The 20,000-nt window shown below is 59.5% G+C and overlaps 1 protein-coding gene across 1 annotated transcript in view; it reads right to left on the bottom strand.

The window, feature by feature from the left end:
* FSTL1 (follistatin like 1) overlaps nucleotides 1-20,000 on the bottom strand; it is a 62,242-nt gene that overhangs the window by 5,161 nt on the left and 37,081 nt on the right. The window contains exons 15-18 of the mRNA XM_078882441.1: nucleotides 7,712-7,823; nucleotides 5,442-5,571; nucleotides 4,697-4,735; nucleotides 3,750-3,880 (exon numbers count right to left, since the gene is read on the bottom strand). Of these exons, the coding sequence (XP_078738567.1) occupies nucleotides 3,750-3,880; nucleotides 4,697-4,735; nucleotides 5,442-5,571; nucleotides 7,712-7,823 (412 nt within the window). The remainder of the gene's footprint in view (nucleotides 1-3,749; nucleotides 3,881-4,696; nucleotides 4,736-5,441; nucleotides 5,572-7,711; nucleotides 7,824-20,000) is intronic.

Here is a 20,000-nt window from a genome sequence, read left to right as displayed (position 1 = left end):
TGGCAGTGGTGGTGGTGGGGGCAGTGGTGGGGGTGGTGGTGGGGGCAGTGGGGGTGGTGGTGGTGGTGGGGGTGGTGGTGGGGGTGGTGGTGGGGGCAGTGGGGGTGGTGGTGGTGGGGGCAGTGGTGGGGGTGGTGGTGGGGGCAGTGGGGGTGGTGGTGGTGGGGGCAGTGGTGGTGGTGGTGGTGGGGGTGGTGGTGGGGGTGGTGGTGGGGGCAGTGGGGGTGGTGGTGGTGGGGGTGGTGGTGGTGGTGGGGGTGGTGGTGGGGGTGGTGGTGGGGGTGGTGGTGGGGGTGGTGGTGGGGGTGGTGGTGGGGGTGGTGGTGGGGGTGGTGGTGGGGGTGGTGGTGGGGGTGGTGGTGGGGGTGGTGGTGGGGGTGGTGGTGGGGGTGGTGGTGGGGGTGGTGGTGGGGGTGGTGGTGGGGGTGGTGGTGGGGGTGGTGGTGGGGGTGGTGGTGGGGGTGGTGGTGGGGGTGGTGGTGGGGGTGGTGGTGGGGGTGGTGGTGGGGGTGGTGGTGGGGGTGGTGGTGGGGGTGGTGGTGGGGGTGGTGGTGGGGGTGGTGGTGGGGGTGGTGGTGGGGGTGGTGGTGGGGGTGGTGGTGGGGGTGGTGGTGGGGGTGGTGGTGGGGGTGGTGGTGGGGGTGGTGGTGGGGGTGGTGGTGGGGGTGGTGGTGGGGGTGGTGGTGGGGTGGTGGTGGTGGGTGGTGGTGGTGGTGGTGGTGGGGGTGGTGGTGGGGTGGTGGTGGAGGTGGTGGTGGGGGTGGTGGTGGGGGTGGTGGTGGGGGTGGTGGTGGGGGTGGTGGTGGGGGTGGTGGTGGGGGTGGTGGTGGAGGTGGTGGTGGGGGTGGTGGTGGGGGTGGTGGTGGGGGTGGTGGTGGGGGTGGTGGTGGGGGTGGTGGTGGGGGGTGGTGGTGGGGGTGGTGGTGGGGGTGGTGGTGGGGGTGGTGGTGGGGGTGGTGGTGGGGGTGGTGGTGGGGGTGGTGGTGGGGGTGGTGGTGGGGGTGGTGGTGGGGGTGGTGGTGGGGGTGGTGGTGGAGGTGGTGGTGGGGGTGGTGGTGGGGGTGGTGGTGGGGGTGGTGGTGGGGGCAGTGGGGGTGGTGGGGGTGGGGGTGGTGGTGGTGGTGGTGGTGGTGGGGGTGGTGGTGGGGGTGGTGGTGGGGGTGGTGGTGGTGGTGGTGGGGGTGGTGGTGGGGGTGGTGGTGGGGGGCAGTGGGGGTGGTGGGGGTGGGGGTGGTGGTGGTGGTGGGGGCAGTGGTGGTGGTGGTGGTGGGGGTGGTGGTGGGGGTGGTGGTGGGGGCAGTGGGGGCAGTGGTGGTGGTGGTGGTGGTGGGGGTGGTGGTGGGGGTGGTGGTGGGGGTGGTGGTGGGGGTGGTGGTGGTGGTGGGGGCAGTGGGGGTGGTGGTGGGGGCAGTGGTGGTGGTGGGGGTGGTGGTGGTGGTGGGGGTGGTGGTGGGGGTGGTGGTGGGGGCAGTGGGGGTGGTGGTGGTGGGGGCAGTGGGGGTGGTGGTGGTGGTGGTGGGGGCAGTGGTGGGGGGTGGTGGGGGTGGTGGTGGTGGGGGTGGTGGTGGTGGGGGTGGTGGTGGTGGGGGTGGTGGTGGTGGGGGTGGTGGTGGGGGCAGTGGGGGGTGGTGGTGGTGGGGGCAGTGGGGGTGGTGGGGGTGGTGGTGGTGGTGGTGGTGGGGGTGGTGGTGGGGGTGGTGGTGGTGGGGATGGTGGTGGTGGTGGTGGGGGTGGTGGTGGTGGTGGTGGGGGTGGTGGTGGTGGTGGTGGTGTGGGTGGTGGTGGGGGTGGGAGTATCAGGGCACTCTCCCAAAGGAGGCCGCCCTCTCCCGGTGTCTCCCCAGGTCTCACCGGGTCGCACCGAACCAGCTCGGACGGCTCGAGAACGCGTAGCCCGGGGGGGGGGGGGGTGGGGGGCGTTGTACGCACCACGCTCAGTCGGGGATAGTAAGCCAGGGGCTCAGAGGGTGACTCGGAGAGCCAGTGAGCCAGAGAGTGAGTCGGTGAGTGAGTGCGGTGTGCGGTGAGCGACTCGAGTGGGGCGTGCGGTGAGTGAGTGGGACGTGCGGTGAGTGAGTGGGACGTGCGGTGAGTGAGTGGGGCGTGCGGTGAGTGAGTGGGACGTGCGGTGAGTGAGTGGGACGTGCGGTGAGTGAATGGGGCGTTGCCGGTGAGTGAGTGGGGCGTGCGGTGAGTGAGTGGGGCGTGCGGTGAGTGAGTGGGGCGTGCGGTGAGTGAGTGGGACGTGCGGTGAGTGAGTGGGACGTGCGGTGAGTGAATGGGGCGTTGCCGGTGAGTGAGTGGGGCGTGCGGTGAGTGAGTGGGGCGTGCGGTGAGTGAGTGGGACGTGCGGTGAGTGAATGGGGCGTTGCCGGTGAGTGAGTGGGGCGTGCGGTGAGTGAGTGGGACGTGCGGTGAGTGAGTGGGGCGTGCGGTGAGTGAGTGGGACGCGCGGTGAGTGAGTGGGGCGTGCGGTGAGTGAGTGGGGCGTGCGGTGAGTGAGTGGGGCGTGCGGTGAGTGAGTGGGGCGTGCGGTGAGTGAGTGGGGCGTGCGGTGAGTGAGTGGGGCGTGCGGTGAGTGAGTGGGGCGTGCGGTGAGTGAGTGGGGCGTGCGGTGAGTGAGTGGGGCGTGCGGTGAGTGAGTGGGGCGTGCGGTGAGTGAGTGGGCGTGCGGTGAGTGAGTGGGGCGTGCGGTGAGTGAGTGGGGCGTGCGGTGAGTGAGTGGGGCGTGCGGTGAGTGAGTGGGGCGTGCGGTGAGTGAGTGGGACGTGCGGTGAGTGAGGGGTGCGGTGAGTGAGTGGGCGTGCGGTGAGTGAGTGGGACGTGCGGTGAGTGAGTGGGACGTGCGGTGAATGAGTGGGATGTGCGGTGAGTGAGTGGGGCGTGCGGTGAGTGAGTGGGACGCGCGGTGAGTGAGTGGGGCGTGCGGTGAGTGAGTGGGGCGTGCGGTGAGTGAGTGGGGCGTGCGGTGAGTGAGTGGGGCGTGCGGTGAGTGAGTGGGGCGTGCGGTGAGTGGGGCGTGCGGTGAGTGAGTGGGGCGTGCGGTGAGTGAGTGGGGCGTGCGGTGAGTGAGTGGGGCGTGCGGTGAGTGAGTGGGGCGTACGGTGAGTTTGCCGGTGAGTGAGTGGGGCGTGCGGTGAGTGAGTGGGACGTGCGGTGAGTGAGTGGGACGTGCGGCGAGTGAGTGGGGCGTGCGGTGAGTGAGTGGGGCGTGCGGTGAGTGAGTGGGACGTGCGGTGAGTGAGTGGGGCGTGCGGTGAGTGAGTGGGGCGTGCGGTGAGTGAGTGGGGCGTGCGGTGAGTGAGTGGGACGTGCGGTGAGTGAGTGGGACGTGCGGTGAGTGAGTGGGGCGTGCGGTGAGTGAGTGGGACGTGCGGTGAGTGAGTGGGGCGTGCGGTGAGTGAGTGGGGCGTGCGGTGAGTGAGTAGGGCGTGCGGCGAGTGAGTGGGACGTGCGGCGAGTGAGTGGGGCGTGCGGTGAGTGAGTGGGGCGTGCGGTGAGTGAGTGGGGCGTGCGGTGAGTGAGTGGGGCGTGCGGTGAGTGAGTGGGGCGTGCGGTGAGTGAGTGGGGCGTACGATGAGTTTGCCGGTGAGTGAGTGGGGCGTGCGGTGAGTGAGTGGGGCGTGCGGTGAGTGAGTGGGGCGTGCGGTGAGTGAGTGGGGCGTACGGTGAGTTTGCCGGTGAGTGAGTGGGGCGTGCGGTGAGTGAGTGGGGCGTGCGGTGAGTGAGTGCGGTGAGCGAGGGGGCACCTCGAAGTAGTTGTTGAGCACGGTGCGGTAGTCGCTGCCGGCGGTGAACCAGCCGCCTGACACCGTCTCACTGCGCAGCCACTCCAGCAGGCGCCCACGCAGGCCGTTACGGTCGCCCTGCGAGCACACGACTGGGGTGCCAGGCAGAGAGTCAGTCGGTCGGTAAGTCGGTCAGTCGGCAAATCGGTAAGTCGGTCAGTCAGTCGGTAAGCCGGTCGGTCAAGTCGGTCAGTCAGTCAGTCGGTCAGTCAGTAAGTCAGTCAGTCGGCAAATCGGTAAGTCGGTCAGTCAGTCGGTCGGTAAGTCGGTCAGTTAGTCGGTAAGTCAGTCGGTCAGTCAGTCGGTAAGCCGGTCGGTCAGTCGGTCAGTCAGTCGGTAAATCTGTCAGTCAGTAAGTCAGTCAGTAAGTCGGTCGGTCAGTCGGTCAGTCAATTAGTCACTTTGTCAGTCAATTCAGCATGCCATAAGTCAGTCGGCTAGTCTGGTATTGAGTCAAGAAAATCCGGGACATCGCCAGTAGGGCAGTCACTCACACAGTCAGTCTGTGAGACCGTCTGCCAATCCGTCAGTCAACCAGCTCATGAGTGGGTCAGCTGATCGAATTGTCAGTCAATGAGTCCATGAGTCAGTCCATCAGCAAGTGAGTAAGTCAGTCATTCCAGCAGTCATGCAGTCAAACGGTCAACGTTACAGACAGGCACTCATTTGGTCATGACGGTGATACTAATGTTGGTGACGGTGGTGGCGATGATGGAGGTGATGGTGGTGATGTTGATGGTGTCAGAAGAGGAAGACTACCCAGCCGTGTGCAGCAGCGATGGATGGTGATGATGGCGATGGTGGTTACGATGATTAAAGTGAGGATGATGGTGACGGTGGTGGTGATGTTGTTGTTGATGATGTCAGCGCGAAGCAAACTTGATCTAGCAGTGGATAGAGCAACGTACCTGGGAGGCTGTCGGAAGATGCGGAATCATCGGTCCTCTCTGCAGCAGAGACAGCCAGATACAGAGAGACAGGGATAGAGAGACAGAGAGACAGGGATAGAGAGACAGAGAGAGACAGGGATAGAGAGACAGGGATAGAGAGACAGACAGAGAGATAGAGAGACAGGCAGACATGAGACAGAGAGAGACAGAGAGACAAACAATAAATGACGAAGCCCTTTCCACTGTGTGTCCATCCCGTGTTGATGGGATGCAGGCCTAGTGAGGAATCTAGTCGGAGAGTTGTTCTTGTTCTTGTTGTGGGGTCACGAACAGCAGGGGGCGGTCGTCAGCCAAAGTGCGCACGAGAGGGTCACGTGGCCGGGAAAAACCGCGCCCGGCCGCCTTTGTCTCCCCAGCACTGAAATTTCCCACACACACCAAACTACATACACCACACTACAACAAACACACACACCACACTACACGCTTCAACACACCATACCACACACACCACACACTACAACACACACCACACACTACACTACACACACCACACTCCACTACATACACCACACCACACACACCACTCAAACCACACACTTCACCCACCACACTACACACACACACCAAATACACCACACAAGACTACATACACCACACTACAACACACACACACACACTACACGCTACAACACACCACACCACACACACACCACACCACACACCACAACACGAGGGCGAGACGCTGCCCACTCCGCCTCACCCTGGCAGGGCCCGTCCGCGGCTGGCTGGATCTTGGTGCCGGTGAGGCAGGCGTCACGGTGCAGCTCGCAGTGGTTGCGGTACGTCTTGCCGTTGCTGCCACACACGGCGCGCTTGTGGGACTTGCACTCCTGCGGCACACAGACAAAGGTCCCCCGCGTCACACAGACAAAGGTCCCCCGCGTGGCCCTTGACGGGCCGTCTGGGGGCAAGTGCCTCGCTCGCCAGGGGTCGGCGCTGCAGCCAGCGCCGTGAACTCATCTCCATCTGATAATTGGTTTTTTACCCTTCTATCTGACAGCAAAACTGACACCTTTTTTACAAGGAGTCATGTTTGCATAGACCACAATACCTGCAGTCGGAATGCAAACAAAAAACACAACTCTGATAATGTATGCACCGTCCTTGAAGTTGATTGGGCCACACCAGAGACAGCTTTCTTTAGAGCCTAGTCTCACGTGGTGTTGGCAAATGAGGTTCCAATGGTGTCATCTCCATCTGTTCCATCTGCACTGGACACAGCGTTGCCCCCCCCTCCCCCCTCGTTCGTAGCAAATGTTGCGCAACTCCCTTCCCATGAACACAGTTTGTTTGAGTGAGATCGCGTCAATGTAGAAAAGTGGCTTCGGTAAAACCGCCAGCACCCGACGCAGCCAATTAGTGAGGTTCGTCACGTAAACAGAACGTGCCAAGTCGTTACGCGTAGAGCACTCGCCGCTTGTGTGCTGGAGAGCCAAGCCACAACATTCACAATCCGAGTGCATCACACAATCATTGATGGTGAAAGCCTCCGTGTGTTAGACCGACTCCCTTCCCGTGTGCGAGTCCAGGAGGAGGCGTGCCCTGCCACAGTCCTCCACAGCAACACGCGTGGACTAATCTCCGTCTGTTCCATCTGGGCGGGATAGAGCGTTGCTCCCTCGCTCGCACTCATGGTTCCCAGGAGATGTTGACTACCTCGCCTGGTCTACAGGAGATGTTGACCACCTCGCCTGGTCTACAGGAGATATTGACTACCTCGCCTGGTGTACAGATGTTGACTACCTCGCCTGGTGTACAGGAGATGTTGACTACCTCGCCTGGTCTACAGGGGATGTTGACCACCTCGCCTGGTCTACAGGAGATGTTGACCACCTCGCCTGGTCTACAGGAGATGTTGACCACCTCGCCTGGTCTACAGGAGATGTTGACCACCTCGCCTGGTCTACAGGAGATGTTGACTACCTCGCCTGGTCTACAGGAGATGTTGACTACCTCGCCTGGTGTACAGGAAATGTTGACTACCTCGCCTGGTCTACAGGAGATGTTGACTACCTCGCCTGGTGTGCAGATGTTGACTACCTCGCCTGGTCTACAGGAGATGTTCACTACCTCGCCTGATCTACAGGAGATGTTGACTACCTCGCCTGGTCTACAGGAGATATTGACCACCTCGCCTGGTGTACAGGAGATGTTGACTACCTCGCCTGGTGTACAGGAGATGTTGACTACCTCGCCTGGTCTACAGGGGATGTTGACCACCTCGCCTGGTGTACAGGAGATGTTGACCACCTCGCCTGGTCTACAGGAGGTCGTGGGTTCGATCCCGACCCTGCCGATGCCTGCTGCTGCTGCTGTATATTTGGAGTCTGCGTGTCTCTCTCTCTCCCTGTGGTTGCGTGGATTTGTCTCCATGCCCCCCGGGGTTTCCCCTCCACATTTAGAATCAGTGTCACGCGTTGCAGAGTATGTGGCTGCCACTATACATGTCCACGTGACCATGATGATGACGATAACGATGAGCCCACTTTCGCCGAGCTGTCATTTGTGATGACCAGGTCGCTGCTGAACGAGAGCAACACAGCCAGCTCACTCGCGCGGGGCCTGACACATGGCAACGACGCAAATTGTTAAAGTAAAGTAGTTTGTTGTTGTTATTGTTGTTGTTATCTGTGCTTGTGCCAACACAGCCAGCTCTCACTCGCGGGGGGGGGGGGAGCTGGCACATGGCAACGAATTGTTAAAGTAAAATAGTTTGTTGTTGTTATTGTTGTTGTTATCTCTGCTTGTGCCAACACAGCAGCAGCCGCCTCACCAACACAACCGAGTCCACCACCATTGCCCTACTACGGGACCTGCTGTTACTGCTACTGCTGCTGGTGGTGCTGCTACTGCTGTTGCTGCTGCTGCTGTTGCTGCTGCTGTTGCTGCTGGTGGTGCTGCTGCTGCTACTGTTGCTGCTGCTGTTGTTGTTGGTGTTGTTGGTGTTGCTGTTGTTGCTGTGCCACTCACCGCGATGCACAGGCAGCTGGGCTCCCCCTTGTCGCTCACCGAGCACTCGCGCCCAGCGCCACAGAAGACGTTCGCACAAACCTTGGACTTGCTCGCTCCATGCTGCACACAGACACGTTACACACATGTTACACGCATGTTACACACACACACGCACGCCGTCCGCGCCCCGGGACGACGCTCGCAGCTGTTTCCAATCGGCGGCGGCGAGGAGGAGGGAGTAGGAGGAGGGAGGAGGAGGCGGCGTCCTCGAGACTGAGAGCACATTGAGCACTCATTGTGCTCAATGTGCTCATTGTGCTCGGCCAGCAGCTCGAGTGAGTGGCAGGGTGGGGGGGGGGCACGGCCGGCCCCCCCTCCCGGGGGGGCGCGGGGCTCCTTCTGGGGGGCTCCTTCTCGATGCCCGTGACCATCTCCCCAATCCACCCACGGGGTGCTGTCACGTGGGCGCGTGTTTCACGCGTGCCAGTCTGTGCCAGTCCGTGCGAGTCTCTGTGAGTGAGTCCGTGGAAGCGGACTTATAGAACTGCATCGCAGTGATCTGGCCAATTTCCCTTGTTGTTGTAAAGCAACGATCGCCTGGCTCGCGGAAAACACTGGGTCACGTGGGGGAGCCCGGTGGGTCACGTGGGGAGCCCAGTGGGTCACGTGGGGAGGCCGGTGGGTCACGTGGGGCAGCCCGGTGGGACACGAGCCCACGCGTCCGTGACCCGCCAACCCCTCGCCCAGACCACGTGGGGCACTCACGTGACCCACCAACCCCTCGCCCAGACCACGCGGGGCACTCACGTGACCCGCCAACCCCTCGCCCAGACCACGTGGGCCACTCACGTGACCCACCAACCCCTCGCCCAGACCACGTGGGGCACTCACGTGACCCACCAACCCCTCGCCCAGACCACGCGGGGCACTCACGTGACCCGCCAACCCCTCGCCCAGACCACGTGGGCCACTCACGTGACCCACCAACCCCTCGCCCAGACCACGCGGGGCACTCACGTGACCCGCCAACCCCTCGCCCAGACCACGTGGGCCACTCACGTGACCCACCAACCCCTCGCCCAGACCACGCGGGGCACTCACGTGACCCACCAACCCCTCGCCCAGACCACGTGGGGCACTCACGTGACCCACCAACCCCTCGCCCAGACCACGTGGGCCACTCACGTGACCCACCAACCCCTCGCCCAGACCACGTGGGCCACTCACGTGACCCACCAACCCCTCGCCCAGACCACGTGGGGCACTCACGTGACCCACCAACCCCTCGCCCAGACCACGTGGGCCACTCACGTGACCCACCAACCCCTCGCCCAGACCACGTGGGCCACTCACGTGACCCGCTGATAGCGATCCAGCAGCAGCAGCAGCCGCCGCGTTAACAACTCTCACTATTACAGCCGAGACGCATTTAGTTGGAAACGCTTATTCAATTACACCTTAATGCGATAACAATAACGAGATGACGATGCTCACGACGATAATATTATTGGGGTCTGTCGGCAAAGCCGCGGAGACAGGAAAAATAACAAAAAACATCGACGCTGCGATCGAAACGTCGATAATTTTGTGCTGTTTTTTCTGTCCGCGCGGCTTTGCCGACAGACCCCAAGAATATGAATTCCTGCAGTCGCGAAAGATTCAAGTCAACGATGAAACAACAACATTAACAACAACAACAACATTAACAACAACAACATTAACAACAACAACAACATTAACAACAACAACATTAACAACAACAACATTAACAACAACAACATTAACAACAACAACATTAACAACAACAACATGAATAATGCCACGCTGATTACGACATCACCACCACTCCAACACCCCCCCCACCACTCTACCACCCCCCCACCACTCCAACATCGCCCCCACTACCACTCCAACACCCCCCCACTACCACTCCAACACCCCCCCACCACTCTACCACCCCCCCACCACTCCACCACCACCACTCCAACACCCCCCCCACTACCACTCCAACACCCCCCCCCACCACTCTACCACCCCCCCACACCCCCCCCCCCACTACCACTATAACACCCCCCCACCACCACTCCAACACCCCCCCACCACTCCACCACCCCACCACCACCACTCCAACACCCCCCCACTACCGCTCCAACACCCCCCCACCACTCCAACACCCCCCCACCACTCCAACACCCCCCCCACTACCACTCCAACACCCCCCCACCACTCTACCACCCCCCCCACCACTCCACCACCACCACTCCAACACCCCCCCCACTACCACTCCAACACCCCCCCCACCACTCTACCACCCCCCCACACCCCCCCCCCCCACTACCACTATAACACCCCCCCACCACCACTCCAACACCCCCCCACCACTCCACCACCCCACCACCACCACTCCAACACCCCCCCACTACCGCTCCAACACCCCCCCACCACTCCAACACCCCCCCACCACTCCAACACCCCCCCACCACTCCAACACCCCCCCCACTACCACTCCAACACCCCCCCCCCACCACTCTACCACCCCCCCACACCCCCCCCCCACTACCACTATAACACCCCCCCACCACCACTCCAACACCCCCCCACCACTCCAACACCCCCCCACCACTCCACCACCCCCCCACCACCACTCCAACACCCCCCCACCACCACTCCAACACCCCCCCCACCACTCCACCACCCCCCCACCACCACTCCAACACCCCCCCCACTACCACTACAACACCCCCCCACTACCACTCCAACACCCCCCCACCACCCCCCCACCACCACTCCAACACCCCCCCACCACCACTCCAACACCCCCCACCACTCCACCACCCCCCCACCACCACTCCAACACCCCCCACCACTCCACCACCCCCCCACTACCACTACAACACCCCCCCACCACCACTCCAACACCCCCCCACCAATCCACCACCCCACCACTACCACTACAACACCCCCCCACTACCACTCCAACACCCCCCCACCACTCCACCACCCCCCCACCACCACTCCAACACCCCCCACCACTCCACCACCCCCCCACTACCACTACAACACCCCCCCACCACCACTCCAACACCCCCCCACCACTCCACCACCCCACCACCACCACTCCAACACCCCCCCACTACCACTCCAACACCCCCCCACTACCACTCCAACACCCCCCCACCACTCCACCACCCCCCCACCACCACTCCAACACCCCCCCACCACCACTCCACCACCCCCCCACCACTCCACCACCCCCCCACTACCACTACAACACCCCCCCCACTACCACTCCAACACCCCCCCACCACTCCACCACCCCCCCACCACCACTCCAACACCCCCCACCACCACTCCAACACCCCCCCCACCACTCCACCACCCCCCCACCACCACTCCAACACCCCCCACCACTCCACCACCCCCCCACTACCACTACAACACCCCCCACTACCACTCCAACACCCCCCCACCACTCCACCACCCCCCACTACCACTCCAACACCCCCCCCACCAACACTCCAACACCCCCCCACCCCTAGGGAGGCTGCGGGCTGGTGGGCGGGCGGTGAGACTGGGAATTACTGGAGGTGGTGGGGGGGTGGTGGGGGGTGGTGGGGGGTGAGGTCAGCAGCAAGCGCAGCCCAATTAGAGAGGAATGAGACCAGAGGGGGGCCTGAGGGGGGTTACGAGGGGCGACTGGGGGGGCCTGAGGGGGGGGAGCCTGAGGGGGGGTCACGACGGGCGACCGGGGTTGGGGGGCCTGAGGAGGGGGCCTGAGGGGGGTTACGAGAGGGGGGGGCCTGAGGGGGGTTACGAGGGGCGACTGGGGGGGCCTGAGTGGGGGGAGCCTGAGGGGGGGTCACGACGGGCGACCGGGGTTGGGGGGCCTGAGGAGGGGGCCTGAGGGGGGTTACGAGAGGGGGGGGCCTGAGGGGGGTTACGAGGGACGACCGGGGGGGGCCTGAGGGGGGGGGGCCTGAGGGGGGTTACGAAGGACGACCGGGGGGGGGCTGAGGGGGGGTCACGACGGGCGACCGGGGTTGGGGGGCCTGAGGGGGGGGCCTGAGGGGGGTTACGAGAGGGGGGGGCCTGAGGGGGGTTACGAAGGACGACCGGGGGGGGGCCTGAGGGGGGGGGGGCTGAGGGGGGTTACGAGGTACGACCGGGGGGGCGTGAGGGGGGGTTACGAGGGGCGACCGGGGTGGTGGTGGTGGTGGGGGGGGTAGACGCCAGGACCAATGCCGAGTTTTTAAAACGAGACACAAAAATGTGGATGGGGCGCCAAGGCCGCTCGTGTAATTTGAAACAGCAACAACAACAAGAGCAGCAGCAGCAGAGCCCTCATCACGGTGAGGTGCTCTTGGCGTCACCGCAGCGGCAGCCGTGGACGGGGAGCGAACACGACTACTCCAACACCCTCCCCACCACCCTCCCCACCACCACGACTCCAACACCCTCCCCACCACCACCACGACTCCAACACCCTCCCCACCAACACCCTCCCCACCAACACCACGACTCCAACACCCTCCCCACCAACACCCTCCCCACCACCACCACGACTCCAACACCCTCCCCACCACCACCCTCCCCACCAACACCCTCCCCACCAACACCCTCCCCACCACCACCACTACTCCACGCGCACCAAGATGCCCCGTGTAGCCCGGCCGCCTTTGTCTCCCCAGAGGCGATGTCTTATCATACCACACCAGGTACTCATTTGAGGCTGAGTCGACCTAAGGGAGGCCCAGGACCGGTTCAGATAATCGTCACCGGTATTGGCCGTGAGCGGGAATCGAACTCAGGTCCCTGGGTTCGTAGAGCAGCGCGCTAACCGCTGCACCACCGCTCCCACACGCTGACACACACACATGTTAACACACATGCTAACACACACACGCTGACACACACACACGCTATCACACACACACTAACACACGCACGCACACGCACGTTGACAGGCACGCCCGCGAGGCATCCCTCAATGCTCCAAGCACTGAGGGCGCTCTGCAGGAACAATGAGTCTGTCTTGGGCACAACCACAACCCCCACCTCCACCACCCCCCCACCACCACCACCACGGCTGGCGTCATCGCGGCTCCCATGGGGCCATGCGCCAATCACTGTGGGCCAGCCGGCAGCATGCTGCTGCTCACATGTGCCCTGCGTGTGCCTGCGTGTGTGTTAGTGTGTGTGCGTGCGTGTGTGTGTTAATATGTGTGTGTGTCAGCGTGTGTTAACATGTGTGTGTGTGTCAACATGTGTGTGTGTCAGCGTGTGTCAACGTGTGTGTGTCAGCGTGTGTGAGCGTGCGTGTGCGTGCGTGTGTGTGCCTGCGTGTGTGTGTGTGTTAGCGTGTGTGTGTGTGTTAGCGTGCGTATGTGTGTGTGTTAGCGTGTGTGTGTGTCTGGGTATTTTGTACCATCGGACACTCCACCCCCACAACTCCCAATTGGTGATGGGGCAGTTGTGGAGAGAGTGGAGAGTTTCCCAAACCTGGGCAGTGTGCTTATGACCGGCTCCAGTTTAACAGCAGAGATCTCACTCAGAATCCGTCGAGCGGCAATATCCTTTCATCGGCTGCATAGCGCTGTGTGGAAGCTACCTGGTCTACCTGGTCTGTCGCTCCGCACGAAGCTTCAGGTTTCTCGGCCACAGTCATTCCCTCCCTTCTCTACGCTTGCGAAACGTGGACCCCCCTAATTGAGCATATTCGCCGGTTGGAAACATTTAGGCTGGCCTGCCTACGATCCATCCTGGGATTAACCAGGCTGGATTGTGTGAGGAGCTCACAAATCCTTGAAAGATCTGGGCAAAGTCCCATCGGTGAGCTCCTCCGGCAGGCAAGGCTGCGGTGGCTGGGTCATGTAGCCCGCATGCCCAGCCACCGCATGCCTAAACAGCTTTTGTTCGGCCGGATCGAGGAGGCTAAACGGGCACGGCACGGGCTAGAGAAGAGATGGAGTGATGTGGTACAGGAGGACGTGCAGCTGAGTGGACTTGCCGATGACTGGTACCAACGGTGTCAAGATCGGCCTCAGTGGAGGAGGCTCGTGAAGGACGCTACTGGGCAGTTGGAGGCAGTCGCCCTCCAGCAACAACGGAAGGCGGAGGAGCGACGCTCACAACAACGAGCGGAGCGCCGGGTGGATAAAGCACAGCAAGTTGGTACAGTAGGGGGCACAGGTGGTGCATCAGCCAGTCATCTCGGTCATCTCGGTCAGTCGACCCGTGGCACCTGCTGGGTCTGCCCCGTGACCTCCTGCCAGCGGGCGTTCGACACTTCACGTGGCCTCAAGGTGCACATGGCCTGGCACAAGCGTCGTGGTGACGTCACCGCCACTTAGTGGCGAATGGCGGTTGTTGTGTGTGTGTGTGTTAGTGTGTGTGTTAGTGTGTGCGTTAGTTAGAGGTGATGTTAGTGGTAGTGGTAGAATTAGTGGTATTAGTAGTATGGTAGTATTAGTGGTAATGGTAGTAGTATGGTAGTGTTCACGGTAGGGTTAGAAGTGATGTTAGTGGTAGTATTAGTGGTAATAGTGATAGTGTTAGTATTATGGTCGTGTTCCTGGTGGGGCTAGTGGGAATATTAGCAGTAGTGGCAGTGTTAGCCGGTGGCAGTGTTAGTGGCAATGTTAATTGACGTGTTCGCAGTAGGGGCAGTGTTAACTAGTGGTAGTGTTAACTAGTGACAGTGTTAACTAGTGACAGTGTTAACTAGTGGTAGTGTTAACTAGTGGCAGTGTTAACTAGTGGTAGTGTTAACTAGTGACAGTGTTAACTAGTGGTAGTGTTAACTAGTGGCAGTGTTAACTAGTGACAGTGTTAACTAGTGACAGTGTTAACTAGTGGTAGTGTTAACTAGTGACAGTGTTAACTAGTGGTAGTGTTAACTAGTGGCAGTGTTAACTAGTGGTAGTGTTAACTAGTGGCAGTGTTAACTAGTGACAGTGTTAACTAGTGGTAGTGTTAACTAGTGGCAGTGTTAACTAGTGGTAGTGTTAACTAGTGACAGTGTTAACTAGTGGTAGTGTTAACTAGTGGCAGTGTTAACTAGTGGCAGTGTTAACTAGTGACAGTGTTAACTAGTGACAGTGTTAACTAGTGGTAGTGTTAACTAGTGGCAGTGTTAACTAGTGGTAGTGTTAACTAGTGGCAGTGTTAACTAGTGGTAGTGTTAACTAGTGACAGTGTTAACTAGTGGTAGTGTTAACTAGTGGCAGTGTTAACTAGTGGTAGTGTTAACTAGTGACAGTGTTAACTAGTGGTAGTGTTAACTAGTGGCAGTGTTAACTAGTGGTAGTGTTAACTAGTGGCAGTGTTAACTAGTGGCAGTGTTAACTAGTGACAGTGTTAACTAGTGGTAGTGTTAACTAGTGACAGTGTTAACTAGTGGCAGTGTTAACTAGTGACAGTGTTAACTAGTGGTAGTGTTAACTAGTGGCAGTGTTAACTAGTGGTAGTGTTAACTAGTGACAGTGTTAACTAGTGGCAGTGTTAACTAGTGACAGTGTTAACTAGTGGTAGTGTTAACTAGTGGCAGTGTTAACTAGTGGTAGTGTTAACTAGTGGTAGTGTTAACTAGTGGCAGTGTTAACTAGTGGCAGTGTTAACTAGTGGTAGTGTTAACTAGTGGTAGTGTTAACTAGTGACAGTGTTAACTAGTGGCAGTGTTAACTAGTGGCAGTGTTAACTAGTGGTAGTGTTAACTAGTGGCAGTGTTAACTAGTGGCAGTGTTAACTAGTGGTAGTGTTAACTAGTGGTAGTGTTAACTAGTGACAGTGTTAACTAGTGGCAGTGTTAACTAGTGGCAGTGTTAACTAGTGGTAGTGTTAACTAGTGGCAGTGTTAACTAGTAACAGTGTTAACTAGTGGCAGTGTTAACTAGTGGCAGTGTTAACTAGTGGTAGTGTTAACTAGTGACAGTGTTAACTAGTGGCAGTGTTAACTAGTGGCAGTGTTAACTAGTGGTAGTGTTAACTAGTGGCAGTGTTAACTAGTAACAGTGTTAACTAGTGGCAGTGTTAACTAGTGACAGTGTTAACTAGTGGCAGTGTTAACTAGTGGCAGTGTTAACTAGTGGTAGTGTTAACTAGTGGCAGTGTTAACTAGTGGTAGTGTTAACTAGTGACAGTGTTAACTAGTGGCAGTGTTAACTAGTGACAGTGTTAACTAGTGGTAGTGTTAACTAGTGGCAGTGTTAACTAGTGGTAGTGTTAACTAGTGATCGTGTTCGTGAAAGGGGACGCTCCCCGGTCGCATGGCGTGCGAGGCGAACATCTGGAGACGTTTACATGACCCAGCCTCCCTGCCTGCCTCCCTGCCTGCAGCATTCCATCTCCCCCCCCCCTTCTCTTCCTCCCCTCCTGGAGCCCATTCCATCTCTCTCCGAGTCGAGGCTGACGTGAGCTCCTTAGTAAAATAGCTCCATTCCCCACACGCCAGACGACCGCGAGATGAATGTTTGGCGATGCGATTGCGATACAACCCCCCCGCCCCCCCCGCCCCCCAACATCCCTGGCGCGTTCTCCCACAGGAACCCTGACGCGACCCACAGGGGCCGCCTGTCGAGCACGCAGCCCCATCGGAATGTCTCCACCATCACCACCATCACCACCACCATCACCAGCACCACCATCACCACCACCATCACCACCATCACCACCACCATCACCACCATCACCACCATCACCACCACCACCACCATCACCACCACCATCACCACCACCATCACCACCACCATCACCATCACCACCACCACCATCACCACCACCATCACCACCATCACCATCACCACCACCACCATCACCACCACCATCACCACCATCACCATCACCACCATCACCACCACCATCACCACCATCACCACCACCACCACGGCGAGAAAGAAGTTCGACGTACATCCGCAGCGCGCGTTGCGCTAACCGCTGCGCCACCGCTCCACAATAACCCCCCCACCCCCTCCACCCGAGTCCCCGGCACAATGCCGCTGCGTCGTGAGAGAGTGAGACAGAGAGTGAGACAGAGAGTGAGACAGAGAGTGAGAGACAGAGAGTGAGACAGAGAGTGAGACAGAGTGTGAGAGACAGAGAGTGAGACAGAGAGTGAGAGACAGAGAGTGAGACAGAGAGTGGGTGTGAGAGAGAGTGAGACAGAGAGTGAGAGACAGAGAGTGAGACAGAGAGTGAGACAGAGAGTGGGTGTGAGAGAGAGTGAGACAGAGAGTGAGAGACAGAGAGTGAGACAGAGAGTGAGACAGAGTGTGAGAGTGAGACAGAGAGTGAGAGACAGAGAGTGAGACAGAGAGTGGGTGTGAGAGAGAGTGAGACAGAGAGTGAGACAGAGAGTGGGTGTGAGAGAGAGTGAGACAGAGAGTGAGAGACAGAGAGTGAGACAGAGAGTGGGTGTGAGAGAGAGTGAGACAGAGAGTGAGAGACAGAGAGTGAGACAGAGAGTGGGTGTGAGAGAGAGTGAGACAGAGAGTGAGACAGAGAGTGGGTGTGAGAGAGTGAGACAGAGAGTGAGAGACAGAGAGTGAGACAGAGAGTGAGACAGAGAGTGAGAGACAGAGAGTGAGACAGAGAGTGGGTGTGAGAGAGAGTGAGACAGAGAGTGAGAGACAGAGAGTGAGACAGAGAGTGGGTGTGAGAGAGAGTGAGACAGAGAGTGAGAGACAGAGAGTGAGACAGAGAGTGGGTGTGAGAGAGAGTGAGACAGAGAGTGGGTGTGAGAGAGAGTGAGACAGAGAGTGAGAGACAGAGAGTGAGACAGAGAGTGAGACAGAGAGTGAGACAGAGAGTGGGTGTGAGAGAGAGTGAGACAGAGAGTGAGAGACAGAGAGTGAGACAGAGAGTGGGTGTGAGAGAGAGTGAGACAGAGAGTGAGACAGAGAGTGAGACAGAGTGTGAGAGTGAGACAGAGAGTGAGAGACAGAGAGTGAGACAGAGAGTGGGTGTGAGAGAGAGTGAGACAGAGAGTGAGAGACAGAGAGTGAGACAGAGAGTGGGTGTGAGAGAGAGTGAGAAAGAGAGTGAGAGACAGAGAGTGAGACAGAGAGTGAGACAGAGAGTGAGACAGAGAGTGGGTGTGAGAGAGAGTGAGACAGAGAGTGAGAGACAGAGAGTGAGACAGAGAGTGGGTGTGAGAGAGAGTGAGACAGAGAGTGAGACAGAGAGTGAGACAGAGTGTGAGAGTGAGACAGAGAGTGAGAGACAGAGAGTGAGACAGAGAGTGGGTGTGAGAGAGAGTGAGACAGAGAGTGAGAGACAGAGAGTGAGACAGAGAGTGGGTGTGAGAGAGAGTGAGACAGAGAGTGAGAGACAGAGAGTGAGACAGAGAGTGGGTGTGAGAGAGAGTGAGACAGAGAGTGAGACAGAGAGTGAGACAGAGTGTGAGAGTGAGACAGAGAGTGTAGAGAGTGAGAGACAGAGTGAGACAGAGTGAGAGTGTGAGTGTGAGACAGTGAGAGTGAGAGGGTGAGTGTGAGAGAGTGAGAGAGTGAGTGAGAGTGAGTGAGAGTGAGAGTGTGAGAGAGTGAGAGCCCCCCCCCCAGCCAGCAGAGCACGGCGCGTGGAGCGCAGCCATTGGCTGGGAAGGCGAGCAACATTCCTGCACCCTGACTTCACACACACACACCCTGCACACACACACACTGACTACACACACTGACTACACACACACCCTGCACACACACACACACCGACTACACATACACACCCTGCACACACACACCCTGCACACACACACACTGACTACACACACTGACTACACACACACCCTGCACACACACACACACCGACTACACATACACACCCTGCACACACACACCCTGCACACACACACACACACCGACTACACACACACACCCTGCACACACACACACCGACTACACACACACACCCACACCCTGCACACACCCTGCACACACACACACACACTGACTACACCACACACCCACACCCTGCACACACCCTGCACACACACACACACACTGACTACACACACACACCCTGCGCGCACACACACACTGCACACACTGATTACACACACACTGACTAAACACACACACTGACTACACACACACCCTGCGCACACACACACTGACTACACACACACACCCTGCACACACACTGACGACACACACCGCACACACACACACACACACCCCACACACATACATACACACACACACACACAAACACACACACCACACACACACCCCACACACATACATACACACACACACACAAACACACACACACCACACACACACACCCCACACACATACATACACACACACACAAACATACACACACCACACACACACACCCCACACACACAGCTCTGTATATACAAGTACAAAGCCCCCCCCTCCCCCCCCCGTAGTGGGAAGTCGGGGCGAGTGCTGCTGGCGAGCGGCACCCCCTGAAGGTTGGCACGGGAACACGAGGGGGGGGGTGCGGGTGGGGCTAGGGGGGGGTGCGGGTGGGGCTAGGGGGGGGGTGCGGGTGGGGCGAGGGGGGGGGCGAGGGGGGGTGGGCGAGGGGGGGGCGAGGGGGGCGCTGGTTGGCACCACGCGCACTCGGTACAAAGCAGCCCCCCCCCGCACGTGGTTCCAGTCTCCACATCCTGTTGCTCTGGGCTGCCATTCAAGCAGGGGGAGGGAGGGGGGGGGGAGGGAGGGGGGAGGGAGGGGGGGGGAGGGAGGGGGAGGGAGGGGGAGGGAGCGGGGATGGAGGGAAGGGGAGGGGAGGGAGGGGAGGGAGGGGAGGGAGGGAGGAGGGGAGGGGGGGAGGGAGGGGGAGGGAACCATCCCGCAGCCTCCACTCTGACGGGCATCACAGCAAAGAGGGACCCCGGGTTCGATTCCCGACTCGGGCGCAGTTTGCATGTTCCCCTGTTCCTCAGTGAGAGAGTGGAGTTTGTGCGATCTCCCCCTGTCATACAGAGTGAGTGAGTGGAGTTTGTGTGATCTCCCCCTGTCATACAGAGTGAGTGAGTGGAGTTTGTGCGATCTCCCCCTGTCATACAGAGTGAGTGGAGTTTGTATGATCTCCCCCTGTTCTACAAAATGAGTGGAGTTTGTGTGATCTCCCCCTGTTCCTCAGTGAGAGAGTGGAGTTTGTGCGATCTCCCCCTGTTCTACAGAATGAGTGGCGTTTGTATGATCTCCCCCTGTTCTACAGAGTGAGTGAGTGGAGTTTGTATGATCTCCCCCTGTTCTACAGAGTGAGTGAGTGGAGTTTGTGCGATCTCCCCCTGTTCTACAGAGTGAGTGGAGTTTGTATGATCTCCCCCTGTTCT

The sequence above is a fragment of the Lampetra fluviatilis genome, chromosome 65 (assembly GCF_964198595.1).
Source record: "Lampetra fluviatilis chromosome 65, kcLamFluv1.1, whole genome shotgun sequence".
NCBI classification, from domain to species: Eukaryota; Metazoa; Chordata; class Hyperoartia; order Petromyzontiformes; family Petromyzontidae; genus Lampetra; species Lampetra fluviatilis.
Note: the sequence above shows the minus strand (reverse complement) of the source record. Positions and strands in the feature narration are given on the sequence as shown.